This window comes from Tachyglossus aculeatus, chromosome 16 (genome assembly GCF_015852505.1).
Source record: "Tachyglossus aculeatus isolate mTacAcu1 chromosome 16, mTacAcu1.pri, whole genome shotgun sequence".
NCBI classification, from domain to species: domain Eukaryota; kingdom Metazoa; phylum Chordata; class Mammalia; order Monotremata; family Tachyglossidae; genus Tachyglossus; species Tachyglossus aculeatus.
In genome coordinates, this window is record NC_052081.1 from 10,172,822 (window position 1) to 10,198,574 (window position 25,753).

Consider the following 25,753-nt stretch of genomic DNA (forward strand, 5'->3'; position numbering starts at 1 on the left):
ATCCAGGGCCTTAATAGAGTTTCTTACTACACAGGACTATTTTGCAATGATAGCTCTAAATAATTTATTTTTATTTCGAGAGAGAGAATACACCTTAGAAAAATGTAAACCCAAGATTTTATTTAATTTTAAAGCCATATTTTTGTGCTCTTAGCACTGGACAGTTTCCTGTGTGAGACCTGTGTCTGCATTTCATTACCTGGGCTTGTTCTAAAGAAGATTTATTTTTGTTCTGTGAATAATTTTGAACGGTTCTTGTACATGTACAGATATAGATATGTTTGAGGTCTTTTATTGATATTCCTACAAAGAGTACAAATAAACTTTAACTTTAAACATTTGAGAGTCAAACTGCTTCATTGATGGACGTCTTCATCTTTGCTTCTGGTGGCTGGGTGCTTGGTGGTTCAGTATCAGGGCGATTGGCAGGAATGGGAAGGCAGGCATTAGGCCGGTAACTGTGGAGACAGATTTCACCAGAGCCCAACTGGAATTCAGGTAAAGCTGCTCCCTTTCTGGAAAAGCCCTGGGAAATTGTCAGTGTTAACAGACAATCCCTTCTCCTTCTCCTTTTCCCTCCTTTCTGCCCAGCCTCAGCTGTAACTGGAGCAGTGGGCATTGGGCACCAGATTGGGCCATCCATTTTCTCCAAGGTCCATCTTAGGCTGCTCCCCCTGGCTCTTCAGGTACCACCAGCATTTAGGGACGTAACGGGGGAGGAAAATGCCCCTTCTTGACGAGACTCGATGGTCTAGTTTTGGGGCACTTCGTAGCCGATCCAGTTGAGTCTGAATTCCTCATTACCCAAAACCCTTTCCACAGCTTCCTGGATCTGAAACCCAAGGAAAAGAGAAGGTGGTCCTGCTGTTGATCACCTAATCGCTTGGAGCTGAACCCCCAGGCCACCGAGTATCCAGTGTCTTTGCTCCTTCCCTTCCCTCCAGCAACTTGACCCCGGGCCTGGGGAAGTGACATTTCTCCTGTCAGCTGCTTGGGATTCAGGGCAATGAGATAGAAACCGTGGCCTAACATGAGATCTGGGGTTTTCTACAGCCTCCCATTGGACCATCCTTCCCCCGTCGCAGTGGGTTACCAGAAATTGGATGGGGAAGCCAGCCAGAAGCTGCCACACCAAGCTTTTATGCCCTGATGTGCAGTTCTACCACCTCTCTTCCTTTAAATCTCATAACCGGATAAGCTCGCCTACCTATTAAAAACCTGTACCGGTCTACTGTTCCTAACCCTAGGACAGCAGAAAGATCCAAGCTTTTGGATACATAAATACCAACTGCTACTCTGCATCTTATTGGTTTACTGTCAAAATACTCAGCAATCTCCCTAGCCCCTTCTCCATTTCCCACATTCTCCTTCCCAAAGCCCTGCTCTTTAAGCTGGCCTTATCCCACTGAGAAAAGTTTTTGGTGGGGCTCTTTCTTGAAAGAACCAGAAAACCTATTGGATTGGTCTGAGCATTTGATATTGACCACACACTTACCTATGTTTCCATAATTTAATGTCTGTCTCCCCCCTAGACTGGAAGCTCCTCATGGGCAGGGAATGTGTCGACCAACTCTGTTGTACTCTCCCAAGCACTTAGTACAGTGCTATGCACACAGAAAGTATGCAGTAAATACCACTGACTGATAGGAGAGGCTTTTGTTCACAAAGAAACAAAAAAATCACCCCAAGGCTTGTATGTCAAACATGCTTATGAAGCAACTCAAAACTCTTTTCCCCACAGTCAATCCCCATTGGCTTTTAATTCCTTGAGGGCAGAAACAGTGTCTTATCACTTTTGGTGCACTCTCCCTAGCGCTTAGTACAGTGCTCTGCAGTGAATTGCTGCTCAATATATGCTTACTGATTGAGGTGAAGCAAGGGAAGGGAACTATTTGGTTCTCCATGGATGCTAGATGCTACAAGTCTCTGACTATGAGCACTTAGAAGTGAACAAAAAATGGAAGTAGAAAGAACGATTCTAGGAAGAGGCTGCTGGGACCTCAGGATGATGTGAGCTGGTCTTGGGAAATGGGCTAAAGCCATGGGCAAAGTCTCCTCTCTTGATTTGGTGTTGGGGTAGGCACTCTGCCCCCAGCCCTGGCCTGGCCAATGCGAAGTTGGGGGGTGGAGGCAGGGGAGTGTGGGATTAGCCGAATCTCACCTCCAAAAGGATCTGTTTTTTCATTTCCTCAGGGTCCATCGGAGTCAGGAAGTTGAAATCCGCCTTCAGGACCACAAACGCGAACTCTGCTAGAACGAGAAGGATGAGTGCTGGGGCAGGGTGCCGCCAGACACCAGATGAGCTGGCGTCCTTGTGTGGGATGGTTCCGGTGAGTGCCCACCGCCCTCTGGGTGCGACTCAGGGAGCGGAGCAGAGCACATCAGAGTTTGAGGACTGACCCCCCGTTCAGGGTCCGCGATGGGAATATGGCAGGGCCAGGAGGGAGATGGGCCTGACTCTAGCACTGGAGGGCACTTGGACCTGGGCTGGATCTCCCAAGGGGTTTAGCTGGGGGTCACGTCCGGTCCAAGCTCATCTGGCCATGGCCACCCCTTGGGGAAAGGGCAGGATCAAGCCTCTGGAAGCAAATGAGCCCAGGAGGGCTAAAGGCTCTGCAAGATGGTGAGGGCTTCTCGGGTAACCATCCGTCCTGACGTCGGCCACAGAAGCCCTCCCCTGGCCCGAGTGACTCTGTCCAGGGCCAGATGAGGTTGGGGCGGGGGGGGCAGCCGGATGGACGGTGATCACGTGGGAGTCCTAGGAGACTGCCTCATCCATTGGCTCTTCACAGTGGAGGCTGACTCTCCCTTCTTCCCCCGCAGCTCTCTGGGGCCCAAACCCAATCAATGCCACTGTCGGGCCAGGGGCTGCTTGGTGAATTGGCCCGGGGCCAGCACTGAGCCCTCTACAGCTCCCAGCCCCAACCCCACCTCCAGGCCAGGGGCCAGCAATCCAACCTCCCCCTGCCCTGCCACTGCTGCAGAGCGGGGCCCCAGTTACCTTGGTCTGAGGTGCTTCCCTGGGGCTCTGTGCCTACTCTTCCAGGAGCTGGGTTCTGAGTGAGGGGCACATGGAGGACTGGAGTGGAGGCCACTGGGCTGGTAGGGGTGACCCCTCTCCCGAGGCTGAGAAGGTCTGCATGGGACAGTGAAGGCATTATTCTGATAATGCAATGGGCCACCGTAGAGGGGAGAGGGCACCAAGGTCCCGGGCTCTGGCCCCCCAGGAGGTCTGAGGTAGCTCTGCAAGATGGCGAGGGCTTCTCAGGTAATTGTCCGTCCTGACATCAGCCACAGAAGCCCTCCCCTGGCCACAGTGACCCTGTCCAGGGCCAGATGAGGAGGAAAGGGGCGGGGGGGGGGGGGGGAGCAGGATGGATGGTGATCGCGTGGGAGTCCTAGGAGACTGCCTCATCCATTGTCTCTTCACAGTGGAGGCTGACTCTCCCTTCTTCCCCCGCAGCTCTCTGGGGCCCAAACCCAATCAGTGCCACTGTCGGGCCAGAGGCTGCTTGGTGAATTGGCCCAGGGCCAGCACTGAGCCCTCTACAGCTCCCAGCCCCAACCCCACCTCCAGGCCAGGGGCCAGCAATCCAACCTCCCCCTGCCCGGCCACTGCCAATGCTGCAGTGAGGGGCCCCAGTTACCTTGCTCTGAGGCGCTTCCCTGGGCCTCCGTGCCTACTCTTCCAGGAGCTGGGTTCTGAGTGGGGGGCACATGGAGGACTGGAGTGGAGGCCACTGGGCTGGTAGGGGTGACCCCTCTCCCGGGGCTGGGAAGGTCTGCATGGGACAGTGAAGGCATTATTCTGGTAATGCAGAGGGCCACCGTAGAGGGGAGAGGGCACCAAGGTCCCGGGCTCTGGCCCCCAGGAGGCCTGAAATAGCTCTGCAAGATGGCGAGGGCTTCTCGGGTAACTGTCCGTCCTGACGTCAGCCACAGAAGCCCTCCCCTGGCCAGAGTGACCCTGTCCAGGGCCAGATGAGGAGGAAAGGGGCGGGGGCAGCCGGATGGACGGTGATCACGTGGGAGTCCTAGGAGACTGCCTCATCCATTGGCTCTTCATAGTGGAGGCTGACTCTCCCTTCTTCCCCCGTAACTCTCTGGGGCCCAAACCCAATCAACGCCACTGTCGAGCCAGAGGCTGCTCGGTGAATTGGCCCGGGGCCAGCACTGAGCCCTCTACAGCTCCCAGCCCCAACCCCACCTCCAGGCCAGGGGCCAGCAATCCAACCTCCCCCTGCCCCGCCACTGCTGCAAAGCGGGGCCCCAGTTACCTTGCTCTGAGGTGCTTCCCTGGGGCTCCGTGCCTACTCTTCCAGGAGCTGGGTTCTGAGTGGGGGGCACATGGAGGACTGGAGTGGAGGCCACTGGGCTGGTAGGGGTGACCCCTCTCCCGGGGCTGGGAAGGTCTGCATGGGACAGTGAAGGCATTATTCTGGTAATGCGGGGGGCCACCGTAGAGGAGAGAGGGCACCAAGGTCCTGGGCTCTGGCCCCCAGGAGGCCTAAGGTAGCTCACAGAGGTGCTGTAAAATGGATCTGAGGCACCTCTGGGAGAGGAAACCCCAAGTTTCTGTTCAAAGTCCAGCTCTGGTCCTCGAGATCCCCTTCAAAGCCCTCAGGAACCTTCCTGCCCCAGGGAAAGCCAGGGAACAAAGGAAGTGGATGCTTCCCCCAACAACCTGGATCAAGTACCTGGAAGGTGGGCCGGCACAGTGGAAACCGAGTCTTGGGCCTCTGGGCTTCCAGTTGTCTCTATCCTGGCTGGCTGGGCCTCTAGGCTGGGTCCATTCTGTCTCCCAGGGACTGCAGAGCTGCTCCCTAAACCCAAGCAGGCGGAGGTCAGAGGGCACCATCACTGAGTGAGATCACGGGAAACGGCCCCAGGGGATGGAGGGAGGGAGCGAGGGAGGTCTGCGTGGCAACCGGCCCTGGTCACGGGTCTGGATCATTGGTCTAAGACAGCCCAGGCAGAGGAGGGGGACGGGTCAGTCTACGCAGAGCTCAGCACGGTACCTGGCTGTTGCCCCAAAGGGCTCCTTGTTGACACAGAAGTGGCCAGAGGGAGCGGAGCCATGGTCTGTGACTGCATAGCCATGGCCAGCGGGGCCGAAGTCGGGGCTGGTGGGGGCGGAGCTGTAGCCGGCCAGGAGGCGGGTGCCCTCTCAGTACTGGTGCTGGTCCCTGAGCCAGAAGGAACCAGCTTCATCAACAAGCCAGCAAGCACAGCGCTCCGGTTCATGCCTGGGCCCTGGGCTGCCGGGGAGACTGATGAGACCCAGGTCCCTACAAAGCTTCCACTCGAAAGGAGTTGTGCCAGGGCTGGGGCAGCCTCGGGTCCCCACTGCTGCCCCTGAGGGGACCCGAGGCTGGGGACTGTCAGCCCTGAGCTCCCGATGGGGTCCGCCGACAAAGGAGGAGGGCGGATGGGGTGTTTAAGATGGGAAGAAGTAACCCCAGGGAAAGCAAAAAAGAAATGGAGTCTTCCTGGGGGTCTGCCTGCCCCCTCACAACCCCTGGGCCATTCAGCACTCTGGAGTTATCTGGGTGGCTGGGGTGGGGAGACCATATCACTAAGGCCCAGCGGACTCATCTTCACTGGCCACAGCAAGGAGCTGAGAAGAGCCCGGCCCCTCCCTCCAAGTGGTCCAGGACCAATTGGATGCTGGTAGGAGGAAGGGTTATGTCTGGGATCCCAACCCTCCCTCTGCACCCGATGACTGGGACCCCTCCCAGGGGGTCTCAAGGTCAGAGGCCCCTGCAGTGGTCACGGCAGCTGTGGGGCCAACCCCCGCCCCGTGGGGCATTCCCAGCCTTTCCTGGGACCAATGCTTAGTACAGTGGTCTGCATCTGGCAAGGGCTCAATAAATACCTTGGATTGATTGAAGAGTGGCAAAGCCCTCAGGGAAGGGGCTCCCGGGTGAACACAGCCCCGGCTGCACCCTTTTGGGGCCGGGCCGGGTGTGGAGTGGGTGGGGCAGCTGGCCTGAGCCTCAGCTGGAGAAGGGCCATGCTCTCCAAAGCCAAAATAAACCTCCATGACCACCCCTAATAACTCAGGGGATGTGGCAGAAGTTCTGGCCTCCAGCCCATCCTCTAGCCTGCCGTGGTGCTCGTGACAACAGCCAGGGCAGCGTGGGCAGTGGATGGGCGCTGGGAATGCCACTAGGGAGGCTGTCACAAGGCCTTGTCCATGGCACCCTGTCCTATGCCCGCATGCCACCCCTGCCCTGCCCGGCCAGCAATCCAACCTAACCTGTCCCGCCACTGCTGCAGAGCGGGGCCCCCGTTACCTTGTTCTGAGGTGCTTCCCTGGGGCTCCGTGCCTACTCTTCCAGGAGCTGGGTTCTGAGTGGGGGGCACATGGAGGACTGGAGTGGAGGCCACTGGGCTGGTAGGGGTGACCCCTCTCCCGGGGCTGGGAAGGTCTGCATGGGACAGTGAAGGCATTATTCTGGTAATGCGGGGGGCCACCATAGAGGGGAGAGGGCACCATGGTCCCGGGCTCTGGCCCCCAGGAGGCCTGAGGTAGCTCACAGAGGTGCTGTAAAATGGATCTGAGGCACCTCTGGGAGAGGAAACCCCAAGTTTCTGTTCAAAGTCCAGCTCTGATCCTCGAGATCCCCTTCAAAGCCCTCCGGCACCTTCCTGCCCCAGGGAAAGCCAGGGAACAATGGAAGTGGATGCTTCCCCCAACAACCTGGATCAAATACCTGGAAGGTGGGCCGGCACAGTGGAAACCGAGTCTTGGGCCTCTGGGCTTCCAGTTATCTCTGTCCTGGCTGGCTGGGCCTCTAGGCTGGGTCCATTCTGTCTCCCAGGGACTGCAGAGCTGCTCCCTAAACCCAAGCAGGCGGAGGTCAGAGGGCACCATCACTGAGTGAGATCACGGGAAACGGCCCCAGGGGATGGAGGGAGGGAGCGAGGGAGGTCTGCGTGGCAACCGGCCCTGGTCACGGGTCTGGATCATTGGTCTAAGAGAGCCCAGGCAGAGGAGGGGGACGGGTCAGTCTATGCAGAGCTCAGCACGGTACCTGGCTGTTGCCCCAAAGGGCTCCTTGTTGACACAGAAGTGGCCAGAGGGAGCGGAGCCATGGTCTGTGACTGCATAGCCACGGCCAGTGGGGCCGAAGTCAGGGCTGATGGGGGTGGAGCTGTAGCCGGCCAGGAGGCGGGTGCCCTCTCAGTACTGGTGCTGGTCCCTGAGCCAGAAGGAACCAGCTTCATCAACAAGCCAGCAAGCACAGTGCTCCGGTTCATGCCTGGGCTCTGGGCCGCCGGGGAGACTGATGAGACCCAGGTCCCTACAGAGCTTCCACTCGAAAGGAGTTGTGCCAGGGCTGGGGCAGCCTCGGGTCCCCACTGCTGCCCCCGAGGGGACCCGTGGCGGGGGACCGTCAGCCCTGAGCTCCCGATGGGGTCCGCCGACAGAGGAGGAGGGCGGATGGGGTGTGTAAGATGGGAAGAAGTAACCCCAGGGAAAGCAGAAAAAGAAATGGAGTCTTTCTGGGGGTCTGCCTGCCCCCTCACAACCCCTGGGCCATTCAGCACTCTGGAGTTATCTGGGTGGCTGGGGTGGGGAGACCACATCACTAAGGACCAGCGGACTCATCTTCACTGGCCAGAGCAAGGAGCTGAGAAGAGCCCGGCCCCTCCCTTCAAGTGGTCCAGGACCAATTGGATGCTGGTAGGAGGAAGGGTTAAGTCTGGGATCCCGACCCTCCCTCTGCACCCGATGACTGGGACCCGTCCCAGGGGGTCTCTACGTCAGAGGCCCCTGCAGTGGTCACGGCAGCTGTAGGGCCAAACCCCGCCCCATGGGGCATTCCCAGCCTTTCCCGGGACCAAGCACTTAGTACAGTGGTCTGCATATGGCAAGGGCTTATTAAATACCTTGGATTGATTGAAGAATGGCAAAGCCCTCAGGGACGGGGCTCCCAGGTGAACACAGCCCCGGCTGCACCCTCTTGGGGCCGGGCCGGGTGTGGAGTGGGTGGGGCAGCTGGCCTGAGCCTCAGCTAGAGAAGGGCCACACTCTCCAAAGTCAAAGTAAACCTCCATGACCACCCCTAATAACTCAGGGGATGTGGCAGAAGTTCTGGCCTCCAGCCCATCCTCTAGCCTGCCGTGGTGCCCGTGACAACAGCCAGGGCAGCGTGGGCAGTGGATGGGCGCTGGGAATGCCACTAGGGAGGCTGTCACAAGGCCTCGTCCATGGCAGCCACCTCCCTGTCCTATGCCCACATGCCAGCCCTGCCCTGCCTTTGTGACCCACGGACTTCCAGAAGATCCAAGACCGGGAGGCATCTCACCCAGGCTCAGCCAAGGCAAGATCCCGATCCCGAGGGAGGAGTGGGGCCAGTTACCTGGTTGGAATGTGGTCATCCCTTCCTGGGTGGTAGCAGGCTGAGGATCGAGGATCAATTGGGCAGTCGTTGGGTATCTGAAGGTTGGGTCTGAAAGGAGACAGGCAGAGGGGTGAGGCACAGCCAAGTCCCAGAACAGAGAGAACCACCACGGGCTCTGGAGTCACTTGGGGCCCCGTTCTGACACCCAGGCCCAATAGCGGCAGGATGAAACCACTGGCCCTGGGAAGGGACCATGGAACCCTTTACTGGCCCTGAGCTCTCTGGCTGGGAGATCAGCCCTGATCCAGCCCTCGCTAATTCACCTGCCTTTGGAACCAGGCCCAGATTAGACTGGGGCAGCCTGGAGCGGGACAGGGCCGAGCCGCCCCAACACCTGAGCCCAGAGAGAGTGCCCACAGACAACAGTGCTCACTCCTCCGGGCGCAGTCCCAGCAAGTGGGTCGATCCCAGAGATCCCTCCCATCCTTGATCCTCCCAAGGCCCCTTGGCAGTACTCAGCGGCCAATCAGGATCGGGCCCATCTCCAGTTCAGGGAAACTGAAATGCAAGGAGCTGGGTATGGCTCAGTCCGGCCTCACACCTGACTCACCAGAGTGTCCTAGAGGCTGCCAGCGGACCCTCACACGAGCCGGACCACAAAACCACAGAATCCGGAACCTGGCAGGAACCTCGAGAGGTCACCTGGGCTAGTCCCCGGCCTCGAGCAGCCAGCACCTAGCTACCCAAGACTGATGTTTGCCTCTCTCTGTCAGATACTTTAGCCACTTTCAGGCCTGCCCTGGACCGGAACCAGAGACAAGACACAGGCTCATACGTACCGTAGAAGCAGATGAAAGGTTTCTTGTCACTGCAGGAATTAGCAGACAATTTTGCTCTAGAGCTGCCGAAAAGGTGAAGAGTCCCACACTGCCCTGGCAAGAACAGAATCTGGCTCAGCCACTCCGGGGTGCCAAACATGTTGGTGGACCATTTCAACTGGCCAATCTCCTCATCGAAGAACAGGCCGACCCACCGGTCTTGATCGTCCAAGATGGGAGTCAGGGCCGCCGCGTCGGTCACGTCGTGGAAGTCGGCTAAGTTGGTGTACTTGCTCTTGCAGTAGAAGTAGGCCGAAGGCCAGTCCATCACAGTCCCGATCCTGATGAACATCTTTGAGCCGACGGTCACTTTGAGTAACGCTGTGAGCGAGAGAGCGACTGAGAGTCCTGCCCACCCCAGAGGTGGCTGCATTTCAGGGCGGAGCTGGTCCCGCAGCTATCACCCTGCAAAGGGACTGCCCCTGTCTGCCAGAACTGGAGGAGAATAGCCATTTCCTTTCCTGCTCTGCTACTTCCCAGGTCTGGCACAGGATTGGCACAGTGAGAGGTGAGAGTCTCCCACTGCTCATGGCCCAGTGAAACCCGTTAACCGAGTCCCTGGAAGACCTATAGGGTTAAGGGAATAGAAGCCTGGAGACCTGGATGATCTGGAGGTGGGGGCCACCTTCCTATTCCTGAGAAACCCAGCCCACCGCCAACCGGCCTCACCCTCGGGAGAGAGGTTAGAGCCAACAGAAACAAAACCACCATCAATCAAGTTGAGAAAAATGTAGAGACTGAAGGCTGGGGCCCCCCGGGGCATTGCCTCTGTGCATACCAGGAAGCAGATATCTAGAGGGATGATCCCCTTAGGTTGGCAGGAGGCAGCAGGGACATTGGTCTGGGAGTTCCAGTCACCCAGCAGCCCAAGTGCTGAAGCTGCGGGAGGGAGAAGCTGCCTGACTTAGAAATGAGGATGGCCGAGGCATGTTGCTTAGGTCTCAGATTCTCGGGCTGCCCTCCACCTGCATCCCGTGGTGCTTTCCCCAGCCTCCTGAGACCCTTAACCAGGGACGAGACTCCTTCACTCCCAGCCGGGCTCCTCCTTTGCCCCGAATCCTGCAGTACCCTCTGGTCAGCCCCACTCCCTTGTCCAGAGTGGCCCAGTCCAAGACAGAAGTGAGGGGGGAGCCGAAATCCATACCTGGGGTTGGAGATGCAGGAGGCAGCAGAAGCGGCTGACTCTCGGAGGGCTCTGTAAGGAGAAGGGTACAGCTGTGAGTTTGAGACCCAGAAAACATTCCAGACATTGGTGTCAGTTGGGCTGAGCTCAGCTTGGCATGAACCTGTAGGACTGGGCAGAACATGGGCCTTGGAGTCGGAGCCACTTAACTTCCAATCCCAGCTCTATTCGTCCGCTGTGCCCTTGGGCAAGTCACTTAATTTCTCTGTGCCTCTGTTACCTCATCTGTAAAATGGGGATTAAAGTTGTGAGCCCCATATGGGACATGGTCTGTGTCCAACCTGATTAAGTTGTATCTACCCCAGCTCTTAGTACATACCTGGCACATAGTAAGGGCTTAACAAATACCATAAAATAATAATAATAATGGCTAGAGATGTTCCACTCGAAAACCTGATCTTCTCCCCTGTACAATCCTCACTTGCCCTCTATCATCCCATCCTGTACCACTCATCCATGGACTTATCTGAAACCCTCTCGAGCCTGCTGATATTTTCTGCCTGCCCGATGCCCAGTGGCAGCGAGTTTCATTTGCTTCACACCCACGGCAGGGAGAAGCATTTCTTTCATACGAATATGGAGCTCAAACCTCCCTCTGTCACCCACCCCCAGCCCAATCTCTGAGGTCACCTCCACTCCTCCTTTCCTTTTTCCATGGGGTTGGCTTCCCATTCCCTGAAGCAAGGAAAAGAGGCCTAGCAGAATCATAGAATTGTGGGGCTAGAAGGGATTTTTACAAGGTCATCGAGGCCATTCCCCTGTATTTATACAGGACCCCAATGAAGCAATCTCACCTTTAAACTACCCCACCCTGGAGGTACTAGAGACTTGGGATTCAGAGGACATGGGTTCTAATCCCGGCTCTGCCACTTGTCTGCTCTGTGACCTTGGGAAAGCCACTTAACTTCTCTGTGCCTCAGTTACCTCATCTGTAAAATGGGGATTAAGACTGTGAGCCCCGTGTGGGACAACCTAGTTACCTTGTATCTACCCTGGCACTTAGAACAGTGCTTGGCAAATAGTAAGCACTTAAATACCATAATTATTATTATTATTACTACTAGAGGATATGCTGCAATCTCCATAATGTAGGGAGAAGGAAGGAAAAAAATCTCCCTCTGCCTTGAGTAAGCAGCCACCTTAGTTACACCAGACCAGCCCTTCCCCACCTCTCCCCACCCAATACACATGAGGACTGGAAGACAGGTCCCTTGTGCTCTCTTGGCTAGGACTTTAAAGCCAAAAGAGGATTACCGTCCTGTACCTGCTGAGGTGAACAAGAGGAGGGGCAAGCCCAAGGCCAGCATCGTTCCAGGTTCCTGCTCTGGGATGAGAAGCAAAGGGAGCGAGAGCCCGAGCTAAATCACTTTGGAATAATTTGACTAAGACAAGGCCACACCTCTGGCGGAAGCTCCTCTCACCAAACACACATGACTGTTTGTGCACACACAAGAGCTGACATGTACATACACTACCCCCTCCCCACTTTCCTCTTTCCCTTCCTTCCAATGCGAAAAATGATAATAATAATTGTGCTATTTGTTGAGTGCTTACTATGGGCCAGGCACTTTATTAAGCACTGGGGTAGATAATGAGATAATCGGGTTCGACACAGTCCCTGTCCCACATGGTGCTCATAGTCTTAATCCCCATTGTACAAAAGAGGAAACTGAGGTACAGAGAAGTGAAATGACTTGAAATATCCTCCTCGAGGGAAAAGACAGCTTAGCAATCAGTGCAAACTGAGCACTTTCCATGTGCAGAGCAGTGTATTAGGCACTTGGGGGAGACCAATACAACTGTGTTGGTAGATATGATCCCTGCTTGCCAGAAACTGGTCTGGATGAGAGTAGGAGGCAGCAGAGATGGCCTAGAGTCTTCCCTTCCCCATTTACACCTCCCTCAACTCTTTCTTTACAGCGTCCCTCCCCCACAGCAGCTGCCATCCCAGGACATGAGCAAGATTCCAAGCAAGACAGTTGCCATTGACATTGGCTTTTCGGTAACACTCCCATGATTCAGGGGAATGGAGATTTACAGAAAGGTGCAGACCCAAGTGGACTACTCTTATCTGACCTTCGCTCCTAGTGAGAGGACAGTCACTGTTGTTGGGTGTTCTAGCTAAACTAAGCGTCAGTAAATTTGAACAAGAAAAATTAGGAACCCAGGCAGCTGCAGGCCATTTGCATGAGGGATGGGGTATGTCATCTCCCTGGCTCAATTGTTTGGGGCCAACTTCCTCTAACATCTCAGTTTGGTTTTAACCCCCGGGCCAGTGGTTCAAAATGACCATTTACCTGTGTTTGCAAGGCCAGTGAGAAGGGGAAAAACTGTAGTCTGAATAGATGGCAAATGAACTATTTACTCTGCTCAGCTTCGAGGAAGCAAAAGTGGCAATCATATTTATTGAGCGCTCACTGTGTGCAAGCACTCTATTAAGCACTTGGGTGAGTACAATACAACAATAAACACATTCCCCACTCACAACGAGCATACAATATAGAGGGGACTGAAAGCTCACTGTGGGCAGGGAATGTGTTTACCAACTCTGTTCTATTGTAATCTCCCAAAAGCTTAGTACAGTGCTCAGCACGTAGTAAGCACTCAATAAATACCACTGAAGATAATTGTGGAAAACAGATGACAGCTGAGCAATCTGAAAGTGGCAGGAGGTGCAAGGGGGTATAGAAACATTCATAATATGTCACGAGGAAAACCTAAGCAGGGTTCATCACTAAGCATTAGGAGGGAGTCAAGGCTGGTAGCCATCACACCCAGTCTCAAATCATCCTTGTTACCACTATGAGAAGTAAAATATTAAGCCGATTGGATCATTGGGCTGAACCCAGAACAGCAATGCTTTTGGTGTTAGAGTCTTCCTTTTGGACACTTCTTCTGGTAAGTAGTGCCCCTAAAGCGGAAGCCTGGGGGCCATGTTTGGGTTGATCCAATGAAACAATGTGGTCAGTGACCACATGTCCTGGGGCGGGGGTGGGGGGGGGGGGATCATGGGGCATTGTGACCTCAGCTGGCACTGAACAAAGGGAGTTAGGCTAGCTGCTGACCTACCCGAAGTCTCAAAGGAAGGACCGAGGCTTGGCCAGAGAGGAAGGAGGAGGGAAGTCAAGGAAACACTGGCCCATTCCATCACGATGACCAGAAAAGGAGAACTGAGGAAACCGACCCCAGTAAGAGAGGGGAGAGGCTGGAACCGGAGTTTACCTTCTTGTTTTTTAAGCTTATTGGTGGAGTCCTGCCAGGGGGTGGGAGGGTGGGCAGGCAACTGACCCCAGTCTCCCCACATAATTCGGCACATAGGGAGAGACTCAGGAGGGTGGAGGCAGTTGGGGGCGGGGGATGGAATCTAGCACCCTCATGGGCTTGACCTCTCTAACTCACTTTGAGGCTCATGACTCAGTTTACTCCCTTGGGTCAGTGAGTATAGTTTTCATTATCCCCTGCCCTTCCAGAGGCATCTCTGAAGGAACGGTGTAGCTATCTGGGAGGGAAGCCTTATTCTTGAGGAGGGAAGTCAGTGGCGATATTTAGTCTCCTAAAGCTAATCAGAGAAGGAGGCACCGTGACCCAAAGGGGAGGTGCTGCCCAGCCAGCTCAGAGAGCATTAGATATTTGTCCAAAGCCACCCTCCCCTTCTCCCCCCTCCCGCCTGCCAGAGGGCAACAGGACAGACTGACCCCAGCTCTTTCTCTCCACAGATCAAGAACTTCAGGGCAGTTCACCGTGAAACCGAGACCCAATTGGTCAGGGTTAGTGATTGGGCCCCACTTTTCCACTGGGGTTCCCCGGGACCCAGGCAAGGGCATTCTACACATCAGCAATGGAGTAGGGGGGAGGTGAGGTGGTGCGGCAGAGCAGCTCCAAATTTCATCCAATCCTGAGAGTGGACTGGATCAGCTGAGGCGCCTCCCTCTCCTCCCCCGCCCACCGCCTGTGACTACCCTAGCAACACACAGACCCCCAAACCCTGCGAATCTGGGGTTAATAAAGCTATAAAGCTTTATAAAGCTATGCCGAGAGGTTAATCCAGGCCAAAGAGGATCCAGAATAGGACTCCTTTAGCCCCTACTGTAACTTCCTTGGGAACAAATAGGGATCCAGTCAATCAATTCTGCTCAAAGTGGTCCATGGTGCCCCATTGGTGGCCTCTCAAAGCCCCACAAAATCCACTCTGCCCTCCCACAAACCCATTCTGTTGATCTGAGGCACCAGGCCAAATGGCCAGACTCTGCACTGGGATCCATGTCTCCATCTTTTAGCCGGGAAAGGCGCTACTATGGCACAGCCTTTGGCTAAACTGGAGTATAGTCAGTCAATTGTATTTATTGAATGCTTACTGTGTGCAGAGCAGAGTACTAAGCACTTGGAAGAGTACAATATGATAACAGACACGTTCCCTGCCCACAACAAACTGCCCTTTCCAATGCTCCTCTTCTCCATAACTTGATCCCCCACAGCTTGAGCTCTCTGGTCCCTGGATCTGCTCCTGCCTTAGAAGGAATGGTGGGGAGAGGCAGCCCTTGAAATGCTGTTTTCTGGGCCAGGGTTCTCCCTCTGAAGGGCACAAAACTTCCCTAGGTCCTCCCTGGACACTGCCTTCCTTTGCCTGAAGACAACCCTTCTTGACTCCGTTTCAACAAAGAATCAGAGTCCTGGGCAACCTTGCCCTCTCTGCCACCTGCCCAAGACAGATTGGCAGATATTTCTTTGTTTGTTTCAACCCACAGATTTGTGAAAATAATGATGGGAAAGAGGAACTGCTGCTTGAAAAAACGGAAGATACTCATGACCTAAAGGCAAGTGGGTGTGGGTGTGCGTGGGGCCTGGAGCCCCAGTGAAAACATCTGTTCTGCCAATCAATCACCCAACAGTAATTTACTGAGTGCCTACTGTGTACAAAGTACTGACTTACAATCTAATGAGGGACAGACAAAAATTATGTATTGGGAGCAGGAGAAATATTCAATAGCAGGACAAAGTACAGATCTGTCATGATGAAATGGTTGAATAAACTATTGAATGTATAATACATACATATACACATTTTTCATGCTGTTCATAGGAATAAAATACGAAGTGCTAAAATGCATTTGGGCTGAAGTGACTGGAACGTCAGGAATGAATCCTGGAGAAGGGGGGATTTAGAAGAGTTGAATTTGGGGGAAGCTGTGAGCTGGTGAATGTCTAGTCGCTGGGCTGGGGCTGGATTTGTCACAGTGGGAGTGGTCACAGGCATTACTGAGCTCATGGCACAGTCATATTTACAAAGTACCCTGGGCAGAGAATTGAGGCAGAGAATTCTAAGACAGTGAGGGAAAGGTGTAATTCCAGGCTGGAGGAACAGCGTGAGCAAGGGGTAGGAGGCGGGAGTGAGGGAGAATGGCAGAGTTAGAAGGTGAGCTTGGGAGGGGCCAGTGTGGATTACTGACTGAGCTGGAGGAGAGGCTGGACGCAAGGAGATCAATAAGGAAACTGATATAACTGTCTAAACTGCGATTTGACCACCTTTGTGGATTCATTTCCCCCATCCTGGCCTCTCTCAGTGGCTTCTCTCCTGCTGGTTGGCTCCCCAGCTTGGGCTCTGCCCTCCCTCTCTCATAAACCCCCAACCCAGGCTCCTCCTCATCATTTCTCTCATTGGTCTCCTTAGAGTGAACTGAAAGAAGTGCGGGAAGAGCTCAAGGAAAAATTGGTGGAAATTAAACAGGTAAGGAAAGAGGGCTTGACTAGACATGGGTGAGGTGTGGGTCATAGGGACCCCCTAAACACTAGCCAGGGAAAGAGTCATTCCCCAAAAAGACTTGTGGAATGAGCCCACTTAGAGATTCTTACTCCAAACTGACCTCTCAGAACCTCTGAATTGCGGGTGGCCCCTGGACCATCTTTTCTGCCCAGGCAAGAGTGTCTGTGTAGGCTCTCAGGCAAATGCCCACCAAGGGCAGCTGGTTTAGGCTGGACATTTGAAGACAATCAAGTTTGGGGGGAGGAGAGGCAAAATAGATTCCACACCACTCCTTGTGAACCTGGGAGTCAGAAGACCTGGGTTCTAATCCCGGTTCTGTCAATTGCTTGCTGTGTGATCTTGTGCAGGTCACTTTAACTTCTCTGGGCCTCAGTTTCCTCACCTGTAAAATGGGGATTAAATACTTATTCTCTGTGCTATTTAGACTGTGAGCCCAATGGATGTCCAGCCTGATTAATTTGTATCTACCCCAGTGCTCAGAACAGTGCTTGGCACATAGTAATCACTTAATAAATGCTAATAATAATATTAGTAGTAGTAGTAATAATAATTAGTAATTACTAATATTAGTAATTAGTATTACTAGCATTACTAATAATTAGCATTATTGTTAGTGATAATAATAATAATAACAACAATATTTTTTGGTTCTGAGATCTGGGGAGCCTGAATTTACTCTCAGGCCATGAGATGGCATTGTAAGCTCACAGTGGGGCGTCACAGACATTACTGAGATTCCCGTACAGAGAATTCTAAGGCCACATTCCTGTTCTCAGAAGGCTTTTGGTCTAATGGGGGAGACACCCAGAGAAGGAACATTTGAGGTAGAATAGGTTAGTATTGTGTTCTTGAAAGGAAGGAGTTTCAAGAAGAAGATACTAGCAAAGAGAAGCAGCATAGTGCCTAGTAGAAAAACCACAGGCCTGGGAGTCAGAGAACCTGAGTTCTAATCTCAGCTCTGTCACTTGCCTTCTGTGTGACCCTGGGCAAGTCACTTAATTCTCTGTGCCTCAGGTTTCCTCAGCTGTAAATTGGGTATTCAATACCCGTTCTCCCTCCCCCTTGGACTGTGAGACAGGAACTGTTTCTGGCCTGATTATCTTATATCTACCCCTGCACTCACTACAGTGCTTGACAGATAGTAAAGTGCCGAACCAATGCCCCAATTATTATCAGAGGATTGAAACCAAAATGAGACCCTCAGATTAGGTCAGAACAAGAGCAGTCAAAGGAATGAAACCAGTGAAATTCAGATTGTTGAGAGAGTAGGCAAAGAAGAATCAGAGGCAGGAGGAGTAGGCAGAAAAGGAAGACTAGAAATGGAAAGAGCCAGAGAAGTAGACTGAAGAGAGCAGTGGACATAGTTGAAGAAGAAAGATTAGTGAGCTCCCCATTTTACCTAAAACCTGTCAATCCCTCCCCATCCTCCATCCAACCCACCCCATTGGTCATTTCCTGGAAATGTCACCCAATTCTGGAGCTGGGAGGGACCTAAAAAGGTTAACGCATCCATCTCAATCAATCAATCAATCGTATTTATTGAGGGCTTACTGTGTGCAGAGCACTGTACTAAGCGCTTGGTAAGTACAAGTTGGCAACATATAGAAACGGTCCCTACCCAACAGTGGGCATCTCCTATCTTGTGGCAGAATTGTCTTCAATCAATCAAATTTATTAAGCACTTACTGTATGCACAACACCATACTAAGCACTTGGAAGAGCAGGGTTCATAGACATGATCTCTGCCCTCGAGGAGTTTACATTTATCAGAGAAGAGAGACCCTAAAATAAATTACAGGTAGATGGAAGTAGTAGCCTATAAAGACACTATATAAGTGCTATAGAGTGGGGTGAGACCCTAAATACTTAAGTGAACCAGAAGGTCTGAAAAAGGCAACTAGGGGAGATATAGGGTGGGGAGATGAGAGACTAATCAGGGAAGGCCTTCTGGAGGAGATGTGATTTCAGACAGGCCTTGAAGATGAGGAGAACAGTGGGCTGCCAGATGTGAAGTGGCAGGGGGTTGTTCCAGGCAGAAGGAAGGACATAAGTGAGAGGTCTGTGGAGGCCAGGAGGATAGCTGTCTGCTCTTTATTAAAAAAATCTCCAGAGTGGGAGACTCCACCATCTGCCTTGATACAGTGCCCCCAGGATAATGGGACACAGACTTCCTACATTCTAGTGGAGCGCAAGCCAGGGTGGTGTTTGCGTTTCACTGGGGCCTCTTCTTCCCTCTAGGTGAAGCAGAATCTGGATAAGGAATTTTGCAAACTCCAACAGTTCATGGACATTTTGAAGGTAAAACACTAACTGGTAGCTGAGCCAGCCTGCTCTCCCCAAACCCAAGGCTTTGACCCAAGGGGCTCAGCCCCTACGGGAAGATGTCATCAACATTCTCATCATCATCATCAATGGTATTTATTGACTGCTCACTATGTGCAGACTACTGAGCCTGGGTTCTAATCCCAGGTCCTCCACATGTCTGCTGTGTGACCTTAGGCAAGTCACTTAACTTCTCTGTGCCTCAGTTACCTCATCTGGAAAATGGGAATTTAGAGTGTTCGCCCCATGTGGGACAGGGACTGTGTCCAACCTGATTACCTTATATCTGCCCCAGTGCTTAGAACAGTGCTTGGCACATAGTAAATGCTTAGCAAGTACCAATATAATAATAATAAGTGCTTGGGAGAGTACAGTTTAAGAGAGTTGGCAGATATCTTCTCTGCCCACAAGGAGCTGTAATTGAGGGCTTCTCAGTGGTCCTCAACTTGTCCCTGCTCTCTCCTCCCCACTACCACTGTTCTATGGGGCACCACTATTGCTCCAAGCTGTGGAATATGGAAATTTGGGGCAGGGAGGAATCAATGGATGACTTTTCCTTCAAAAGATGTGCCCAGAGTGGGTGGGGCCCAGCCAGGCAGCCATATAGGTAGCTGGGGCAGGGTGTGTTTCAAGAGATGTGTGTTTTAGCCTTTCCTCCACACTTCAGTCATTGGTCAGATTACCACCCTCACTTCCATTCTGCCCTCTTTTAAAGGGGGTGGGATTATGCTTCATTCCACTGGTTTCTTGGGAATAGGGTGAGCGTGGATTGCTGAAGGGTGAAAGGAAGGAGATTGTGAGTTTGGTGTGAGGATGGACAGGGGGATGGGCTTATAAAAGCCCAGGGGATGCTGTCACCAGAAGTGGTTAATTGTCTATTCTCTCTAAAGGAAATGCAGAAGAATATGGATGAGAAGATGGAGACCTTACTGAATATGCAGAAAACTGCTAATCTGTAAGGGTAACAGCTCAAATGTTCTCACTTCACTTGCTAGGAGTAAGCCCCTCCCAGCCAGTCAGCCACCCACCTACCTATAAGTTGAGGTGTACATGGGTCAGACCCAATTAGGAAGCCAAGCCTATGGGGCCTGGTCACACTAGTCCAAACCATTCAGTTTCAGGTAAGCACAGACACTGTCTCTATCCCTGGGCTAAGTGCCTGCTACAAGACTAGGCACCAAGGCTAAGAGGTGTTCGGGGGCCAAATGTTGAGCATAGGATAAAGCCAAATCAAAGAAAAATTCAGCCACCTGCATTTACTTTCTGTTGCTGATTTCACTGCCTAGTAGTAGTATTTATTAAGCATTTTCTGTGTGCAGAGCACTGTACTAAGCCCTGGGAGAGAATACACAGCTGAGAATTAGACATGGTCCCTGTCCCTGAGGGGACTCATAATCTAAGAGGGCGCTGGTCCATATAAAACCATTTTTAAGCATTTGGAATGTGGGTGGGCTGGACCCTGAACATTTCAGTGCTATCTTGCTTGGGGCTAAGATCTAAATGGAGACAGATAAATGAATGCACAACAAATCCAATGGGTTATTAGAGGGGAAAATTAGCAGGGTGAGAGGGCCTGCCCAGCCACAGAATGGGGGTTATGGAGGCAACCATTAGCCTATTTCTTCTAGCGTCCTTGGACCCAACGCTGGAGACCTTATTCTGGTCTGGCTGGATCACCAGTCTGACCCAATATGACACTGCTCATGTTCTCATGGACCAAGCTGACTGGTCAACCTTTGCTCTTCCTAGGACCCAAGCAGAGCAAGCCATCAACAAAGAGGTCTCCCTTGACAAGGTCGTACCTGAGACCAACTATGTAAGCAAGGACCCCTCTCTCCTTTTCCCTCTGGTGATAAAGATCCCAAGAGCCTCCCTTTGCCCTGACATTCCCCTCTCACATTTAATAATAATAATAATAATAATAATGGTATTTGTTAAAAGCTTACTGTGTGCCAAGCACTGTTCTAAGCATTGGGGTAGATGAGTTAATCAGGTTGGACCAGTCCCTGTCCCACACCGGGCTCCCACTCTTTATCCCCATTTTACAGATGAGGTAACAGAGGCCCAGAGAAGTGAAGTAACTTGCTTAAGGTCGCACAGCAGGCGTTTGGTGGAGCAGGGATTAGAACGCATGACCTTCTGACTTTCAGGCCCGTGCTCTATCTTCTAAGCCACGCGGCTTTTCCGTGTGATCCTCGTTCCCATTCCCTTGGCCCTTGCCTAGCTGCTTCCTGACCCCTTTCCCTAGCATCCCAGGGGTTGTGGGGGAGGCACATTTGCTCTGGCCTCCTCCTAGGGTGGAACTGACCTGTCCTCTCCTGCTACAGGGCTTGGTGAGGCTCCCAGCAGGCCTACCACTTGGGGGAATGATCTTTCTGTGCTGTTTCTTCCTTCTGCAGGAGAATCGTCTAATGTGCGCCCACAGAAACCTATGCAGACACTGGTAGGTGACACATTTTTATCTTTGGCCCAGATCTGAAAAATCTGGTAGACATACAGGACTAATCCCACCACGTACATGCCCCCGCTCCCCCCACCCCAAAGTACGTTTGTCCTGCCTCGTATCTGGGAAACATGCAGGTCTGCTCCTGCCCCTTTCTGACTCTCTCTGTGTCTCTGTCTCGGCACACTAGCTCCTCTTTGGAAAGGTCTCTTTGGAGGCCCATTTAGTCACAGACCCTTGTCCTACCCCAGACCATCACAATCCCAGGAGACTGGGTGACTTCTGGGTCTGACCCAAAGTTTTGGGTTGATCCTAGTTCAAGTTTGGGGTGGCTCCACTGTTTTCACACTAGACTGGTTCCCCGAGACTGCCCTAGCAGAGCCCCCAAATTCTGGATTGTCCCCAGAACCCAACCAGTCTCAGGGGGGCATCCCTAAGGTCATTGTACTCTCCCAAGTGCTTAGTACAGTGCTCTGCACACCATAAGCACTCAAATGTGATTGACTGATCCTGGGAGGTTTCGGGAAGAGCCAATATTGGCTGGAGCATTTCTCTCAATTATGGCATTTATTAAGTGGTTACTATGTGCTAAATGCTATAGGAAATTACTACCCTTTCAGGAGGAAGGGGTTCCTGCTTTGCTATGATGAGGACTACCAGTGGAGACTTTGTTCTCCCAAATTACTGGAGCTCTAGATTGCTCAGGGGCCAAGGGACCTAGACCACAGGTCTCAGCTGTAGGAATAGGGGAACAGAGGAGGAAGAGAAAGTTAGGTAGATGGGAGAAACTTCTCCCCAGTGATTTCTCCAGTCCACACTGAAGCCACTGATGGGTACTTTGATGGCTACATTAATTGAAAGTGGGTGGGCTCTAAATGACCAACAGGGGCCAATAGGGACAGTGGGCCGATGTGGTCTTTGCAGCCAACCCCTTCACCATCCATTCATTCTCTTCTTGTCTCTCCCCCACCCCACCTCCGTGCCTCATCCTAGGAAGCCCACCCAGCTGGGGACTGGCTTGCTCATTGTGATGGCGACTTGGGGCTGCCTGCTGCTCTACCTCTATTTCAACCCCAACGCGATTAAGGATGCTCTTCCGACAATCTGCAGCCGCCGCACCTACCAGCAGCTGCGGTTCATCCTCTCCCCACTTCTCGAGCTGCACACAGAGGGCTTGTTACCCTCCTAACTTTCACTGTGTTCCTTCCGGGTAGTAAAACCTTCATTGGAGGCACCAAATAAGGGAAGTACTAGCCTTCAGTGGGGCCTCATTCTACTTCACTGGGTTTTGGGGTTCCATGTCCTTCTCACTTTCCCAGCCTCCAACTCCCCTGAGCATGCTCTGGCCCCTTCCCGCCAAGCCCTCAGAGACACTCCTGGTAACACTGTGTTTCTGCTCCTCCCTCACCCACAACTCCCTCCAAACAAGTCTGTGCTGCCAGGGTCCCCAAGTCCCTCCACACCAGTTCATGTGGCCACGGTCTCCTCCCGCCCCCTTCACCCCCACCATTTGCTAATGATGGATTTGAAAGTTTCAGAGGAAAGAATTTCTTAAATGGTTACCAGAGTCAGATAGGGCTATTCCACCTTTTTTGTTTTGGATTACATCAAGAGATACTTGACTCTTCCTCTCCCTTCCCTCTTCCCAGAGATCGGTGGGAGAACTGGTCAAATGGAGACCTAAATCTACACCTTAGGAGAACAGAACAAACTTTAATAGTAGGCAACTCTTTTACATTAAAGGAACCCAACACTATCTAAAGTAAAGAAGTATGCTGATTACCCTCACTAGTAAAGCAAACTGTAGCTTATAGAACACCAATGCCTGTGTGGAAAACCACTGTTAAGAGCATAGAGGGTCAGGAATTTCCATCCTTCCCATCCACTGCCCAACCCCAACAGGATACCAGAAAGGGTTTATAGTGGTCTGTGGCCACCCCAGACTCAGATCACAGAACACAGCCCTGAAGAAGCTGAAGGACAGGAAAAGGGCTGCCCTTTAACATGGACAACAGTTTTGGCAGATGATCTGTTCCAAACTAGCTACATAAGATGCTGGAGTCCCATGATCTCCCTCCTTTGGGTCCAGAAGGGAGGCAGGGAAACAGCTGCATCTAAGCAGCAGCTTGCCAGTGGGCCTCCAGTGCCAAGATAATTGCATTCAAACCTCATGCAAATAGCCAAGCAACCCTGCCTTCTCAGCTTCCCTGCAGGCTGCTGAGGGGGAAGCCAGGATTTCTTGCTGATTAGTAAAGCTTAACACCTGCTTCTCTTTAGTGTTCTAGCCCACCATTAAAGTGGGGGGGGGGGCGGCTGAGTCAATGATAGCCACTGCTGCTTTTCACTCTAAAAAAAGAGGAAAAAGAAATCCTCAAGGGCATTAATGAAGTCTGATTCTCTTCATTATAAGGCCTTTCCCTTCCCTGAACATATTTCTTCTACAAGCTCCAAACCCCTGTAGCTTGTGCCCATCATAGCTCATCCAGTCTGTTTGGGAAGCTGAGCGAGACCCAACAAGTGAAAATGGGATAGGGACCCAGGACCCCCCTCCCTGCCCCCAACTCCTTGCTCACCCTGCTCCACATCCATCCCCGTTTAATGAGGAGAAGCACTGTTTCAAGGTGGACTGTGAGAGAATCAAACCCGACCACAACTTAGCTAGTCTTTCTGAATGAAAAACCTGGCCATATGTTATGCAAAGCAAAACCGAATTCCGGGACCAGAAGATAGTTTGGTTTGGAAATGAGCTGGGATCAGTTTACAAAGTTCACAGATGAAAAGGAGTGTAAAGTTTTACAGACACAGTTGGGAAGTGAGGTGAGGGTCTGTTTATCATTATTCCAGAGTCAAATGCTATAATTTCACTGTGTACAAAATATCATCAACAAAAACTCTGCTAGCTCTTTAGAGAGAGGAAAAGAACGCCTTGATTGGTTTCTTTCTCATTTGGAGGTGACTACTGAGCTTGAAAATGGTAAGAAATTAATTGTCCCATAGATGTCTTGGGTAGAATTTGGATATGACGATACATGATACTGCACTTTGTGGTCATATGATTCCAAAGCCAGTGGTGCCCGACTTTGCCATACTTACACATGAATCCCACCCATCTGTGTCTTTGCGAAGTAGTAACCTAATATACCCACCTTATTCAGCTGTTTTGGCCTCACTTTTCCACTCTTGTAGCGGTAAGTTTTTGAGAAGTCCGATGTGGTGAAGACAGAGGAATCAGGAAGGTATCTCCAGGATCGGGATCGATAAAAAAATCTGAAACTACAAGTGAGTACCAGTTTGAGAGCTGAAGACTATAGCAGCTAAATCCCTACTTGGCAAACTGGGCAAAGAGTCCTGGCATAAGTAAAGCTCCAGAGCCAAAGGACTTAGGAAAACCAGATGGAGTGGCAGGCCATGTGAAAACCATGATTATATTATCACTATTGCCTCAAGGACATGACATGTAGGCAGAAGGGCCAGGTGTAAGTTATAAAAACAAAAGTTGGGAGACTGATTTGGAAGGTGTAGGGAAACCCCAGAAGTACTCTGGGACAGAGGGGGAAACCTGGAGATAAAGAAAAAAAAGAAAAAAATGTACACTTATCTTTTATGACCAAGGCTACACTCTAAGTAGGTAGCAATAACTGACAATTAAAACCTCATCTGGAGAGAAGAGAGTTCTGAAGGAGACAAAAGACCTGGTGGGTTTTGACTGTGCTAGCTGTTGAGCCATGCAGCCTAATTGATTGTCTCACCGGGTGGTAGAACACCTGGGTACTTTAGCCAAAGGATGTGAACTGTATATACCTTGTTGTCATGAAATAGTCTTACTCAGTGACAGATTTCTTAGTAGGCTCTATAGAAACCATCCTAGAGGGGTGAATTTTGAGAGTATGGGAAATTTTTCAGGAAAAACTTACAATAAGCCTCATCCCAATTGTTACTTTACTAGCACAGTGTATTTGTATATTTTTCAAACCAAATCTGTGCTCCCACATTATTGGAGTCAATTGAAACAGTCAATGATGTTATGTGTGTGTTTGTGTGGATGTATTAGGGCAGCGGGCGGGGGTGGGGGGGTATTTCTTACCTGAGTGAGGGAAATCTGGGTGTGAATTTATCAGGGGAGTTATGATGGTGTGCTTAGCAGAATTTTTTTAAAAACACAAACAGTAAAGTACATATCTACCCTTTTTCCACAGAATCTATCTCTTTTCCCCTCACAGCCCCTTTTAAGTTATGAAAAGCTTTGCAAATAGCAATCCCTGTACCCATTGCTTCATAGAAGTTTGAGCATGGTCCTACTGCCAAATGTCAGATCCTGAGATTTTGCTAATTTCTGTTGGCTGTAAATTGTCCGGCTCAATAGCTTTATGGCTTAGTTTTTGAACACTGATTTTTGAGCTGGAAAGCTCAGCAAGGAAATCTCCAGTTTGAATGACTTCTCCCTGTCCTCTTCTTGCTGAAGGCTGAGTTGGGTCCAAGCTGAACCAGGATACTATAGAGAGACCCTCTTGGGTATTGAGTATATGCCGTAATATGTAAGTAATTACTGCCCACTTTTGAAGGTAGCTGCTCTTGGGGAATTCAGAAAATGTCATGACTTACTATGCTGAAGCATTTAAGAATTTAGCTATTTACCCTGGTCCTCCCACAGCACTTATGTACGTAACCTTGTAGTTGGCTATCTCCCCTACTTGTAATTTAATATCTGTAGTTGGCTATCTCCACTACTTGTAATTTAATATCTGTCTCCCCAGCTAAATTGAAAGCTCCTTGAGGTCAGGGTTCAGGTCTACCAACTCTATTGTACTCTTTCAA

The 25,753-nt window shown here is 51.6% G+C and overlaps 2 protein-coding genes across 5 annotated transcripts; one reads left to right on the forward strand and one right to left on the reverse strand.

Annotated features, from left to right (window-relative positions):
* Positions 1-55: 55 nt before the first annotated feature.
* On the reverse strand, positions 56-24,219 carry CLEC20A (C-type lectin domain containing 20A). 4 transcript variants are annotated; one of them, XM_038758684.1, is made up of 12 exons: positions 24,085-24,219; positions 10,374-10,424; positions 9,191-9,550; positions 8,370-8,459; positions 7,038-7,205; positions 6,717-6,842; positions 5,019-5,186; positions 4,698-4,823; positions 4,278-4,412; positions 3,002-3,136; positions 2,162-2,247; positions 56-832 (listed from the first exon to the last, which is right to left on the reverse strand). In XM_038758684.1, exons 3-12 carry the CDS (start codon positions 9,519-9,521, stop codon positions 752-754), a joined length of 1,446 nt encoding a protein of 481 aa, XP_038614612.1. In that variant the 5' UTR covers positions 9,522-9,550; positions 10,374-10,424; positions 24,085-24,219; the 3' UTR covers positions 56-751. The 4 variants fall into 4 exon arrangements, with proteins under 4 accessions (XP_038614612.1, XP_038614613.1, XP_038614611.1 ...); XM_038758685.1 differs by having other exon boundaries at positions 56-458; positions 2,162-2,250; XM_038758683.1 differs by having other exon boundaries at positions 2,162-2,250.
* TEX35 (testis expressed 35) lies at positions 13,467-22,177 on the forward strand. The gene is made up of 9 exons (XM_038758687.1): positions 13,467-13,600; positions 14,129-14,179; positions 15,158-15,226; positions 16,081-16,137; positions 18,412-18,471; positions 19,386-19,450; positions 20,245-20,311; positions 20,895-20,938; positions 21,932-22,177. The coding sequence occupies exons 1-9, from the start codon at positions 13,565-13,567 to the stop codon at positions 22,125-22,127; spliced, it is 645 nt and encodes a 214-aa protein (XP_038614615.1). The 5' UTR covers positions 13,467-13,564; the 3' UTR covers positions 22,128-22,177.
* Positions 24,220-25,753: the final 1,534 nt, after the last annotated feature.

Excerpts from the sequence above, each read along its gene's own strand:
- CLEC20A (XM_038758683.1), bottom strand. The coding sequence starts at position 9,521 with ATGTTCATCAGGATCGGGACTGTGATGGACTGGCCTTCGGCCTACTTC. Across the intron at positions 4,824-5,018 it reads CCCTTTGGGGCAACAGCCAG|GGAGCAGCTCTGCAGTCCCT; the intron begins GTACCGTGCTGA and ends GCTTGGGTTTAG. Across the intron at positions 3,137-4,277 it reads GGGAAGCACCTCAGAGCAAG|ACCTTCTCAGCCTCGGGAGA; the intron begins GTAACTGGGGCC and ends TGTCCCATGCAG.
- TEX35 (XM_038758687.1), top strand. The coding sequence starts at position 13,565 with ATGACCAGAAAAGGAGAACTGAGGAAACCGACCCCA. Across the intron at positions 14,180-15,157 it reads CCGAGACCCAATTGGTCAGG|ATTTGTGAAAATAATGATGG; the intron begins GTTAGTGATTGG and ends TTCAACCCACAG. Across the intron at positions 20,939-21,931 it reads AGAAACCTATGCAGACACTG|GAAGCCCACCCAGCTGGGGA; the intron begins GTAGGTGACACA and ends GCCTCATCCTAG.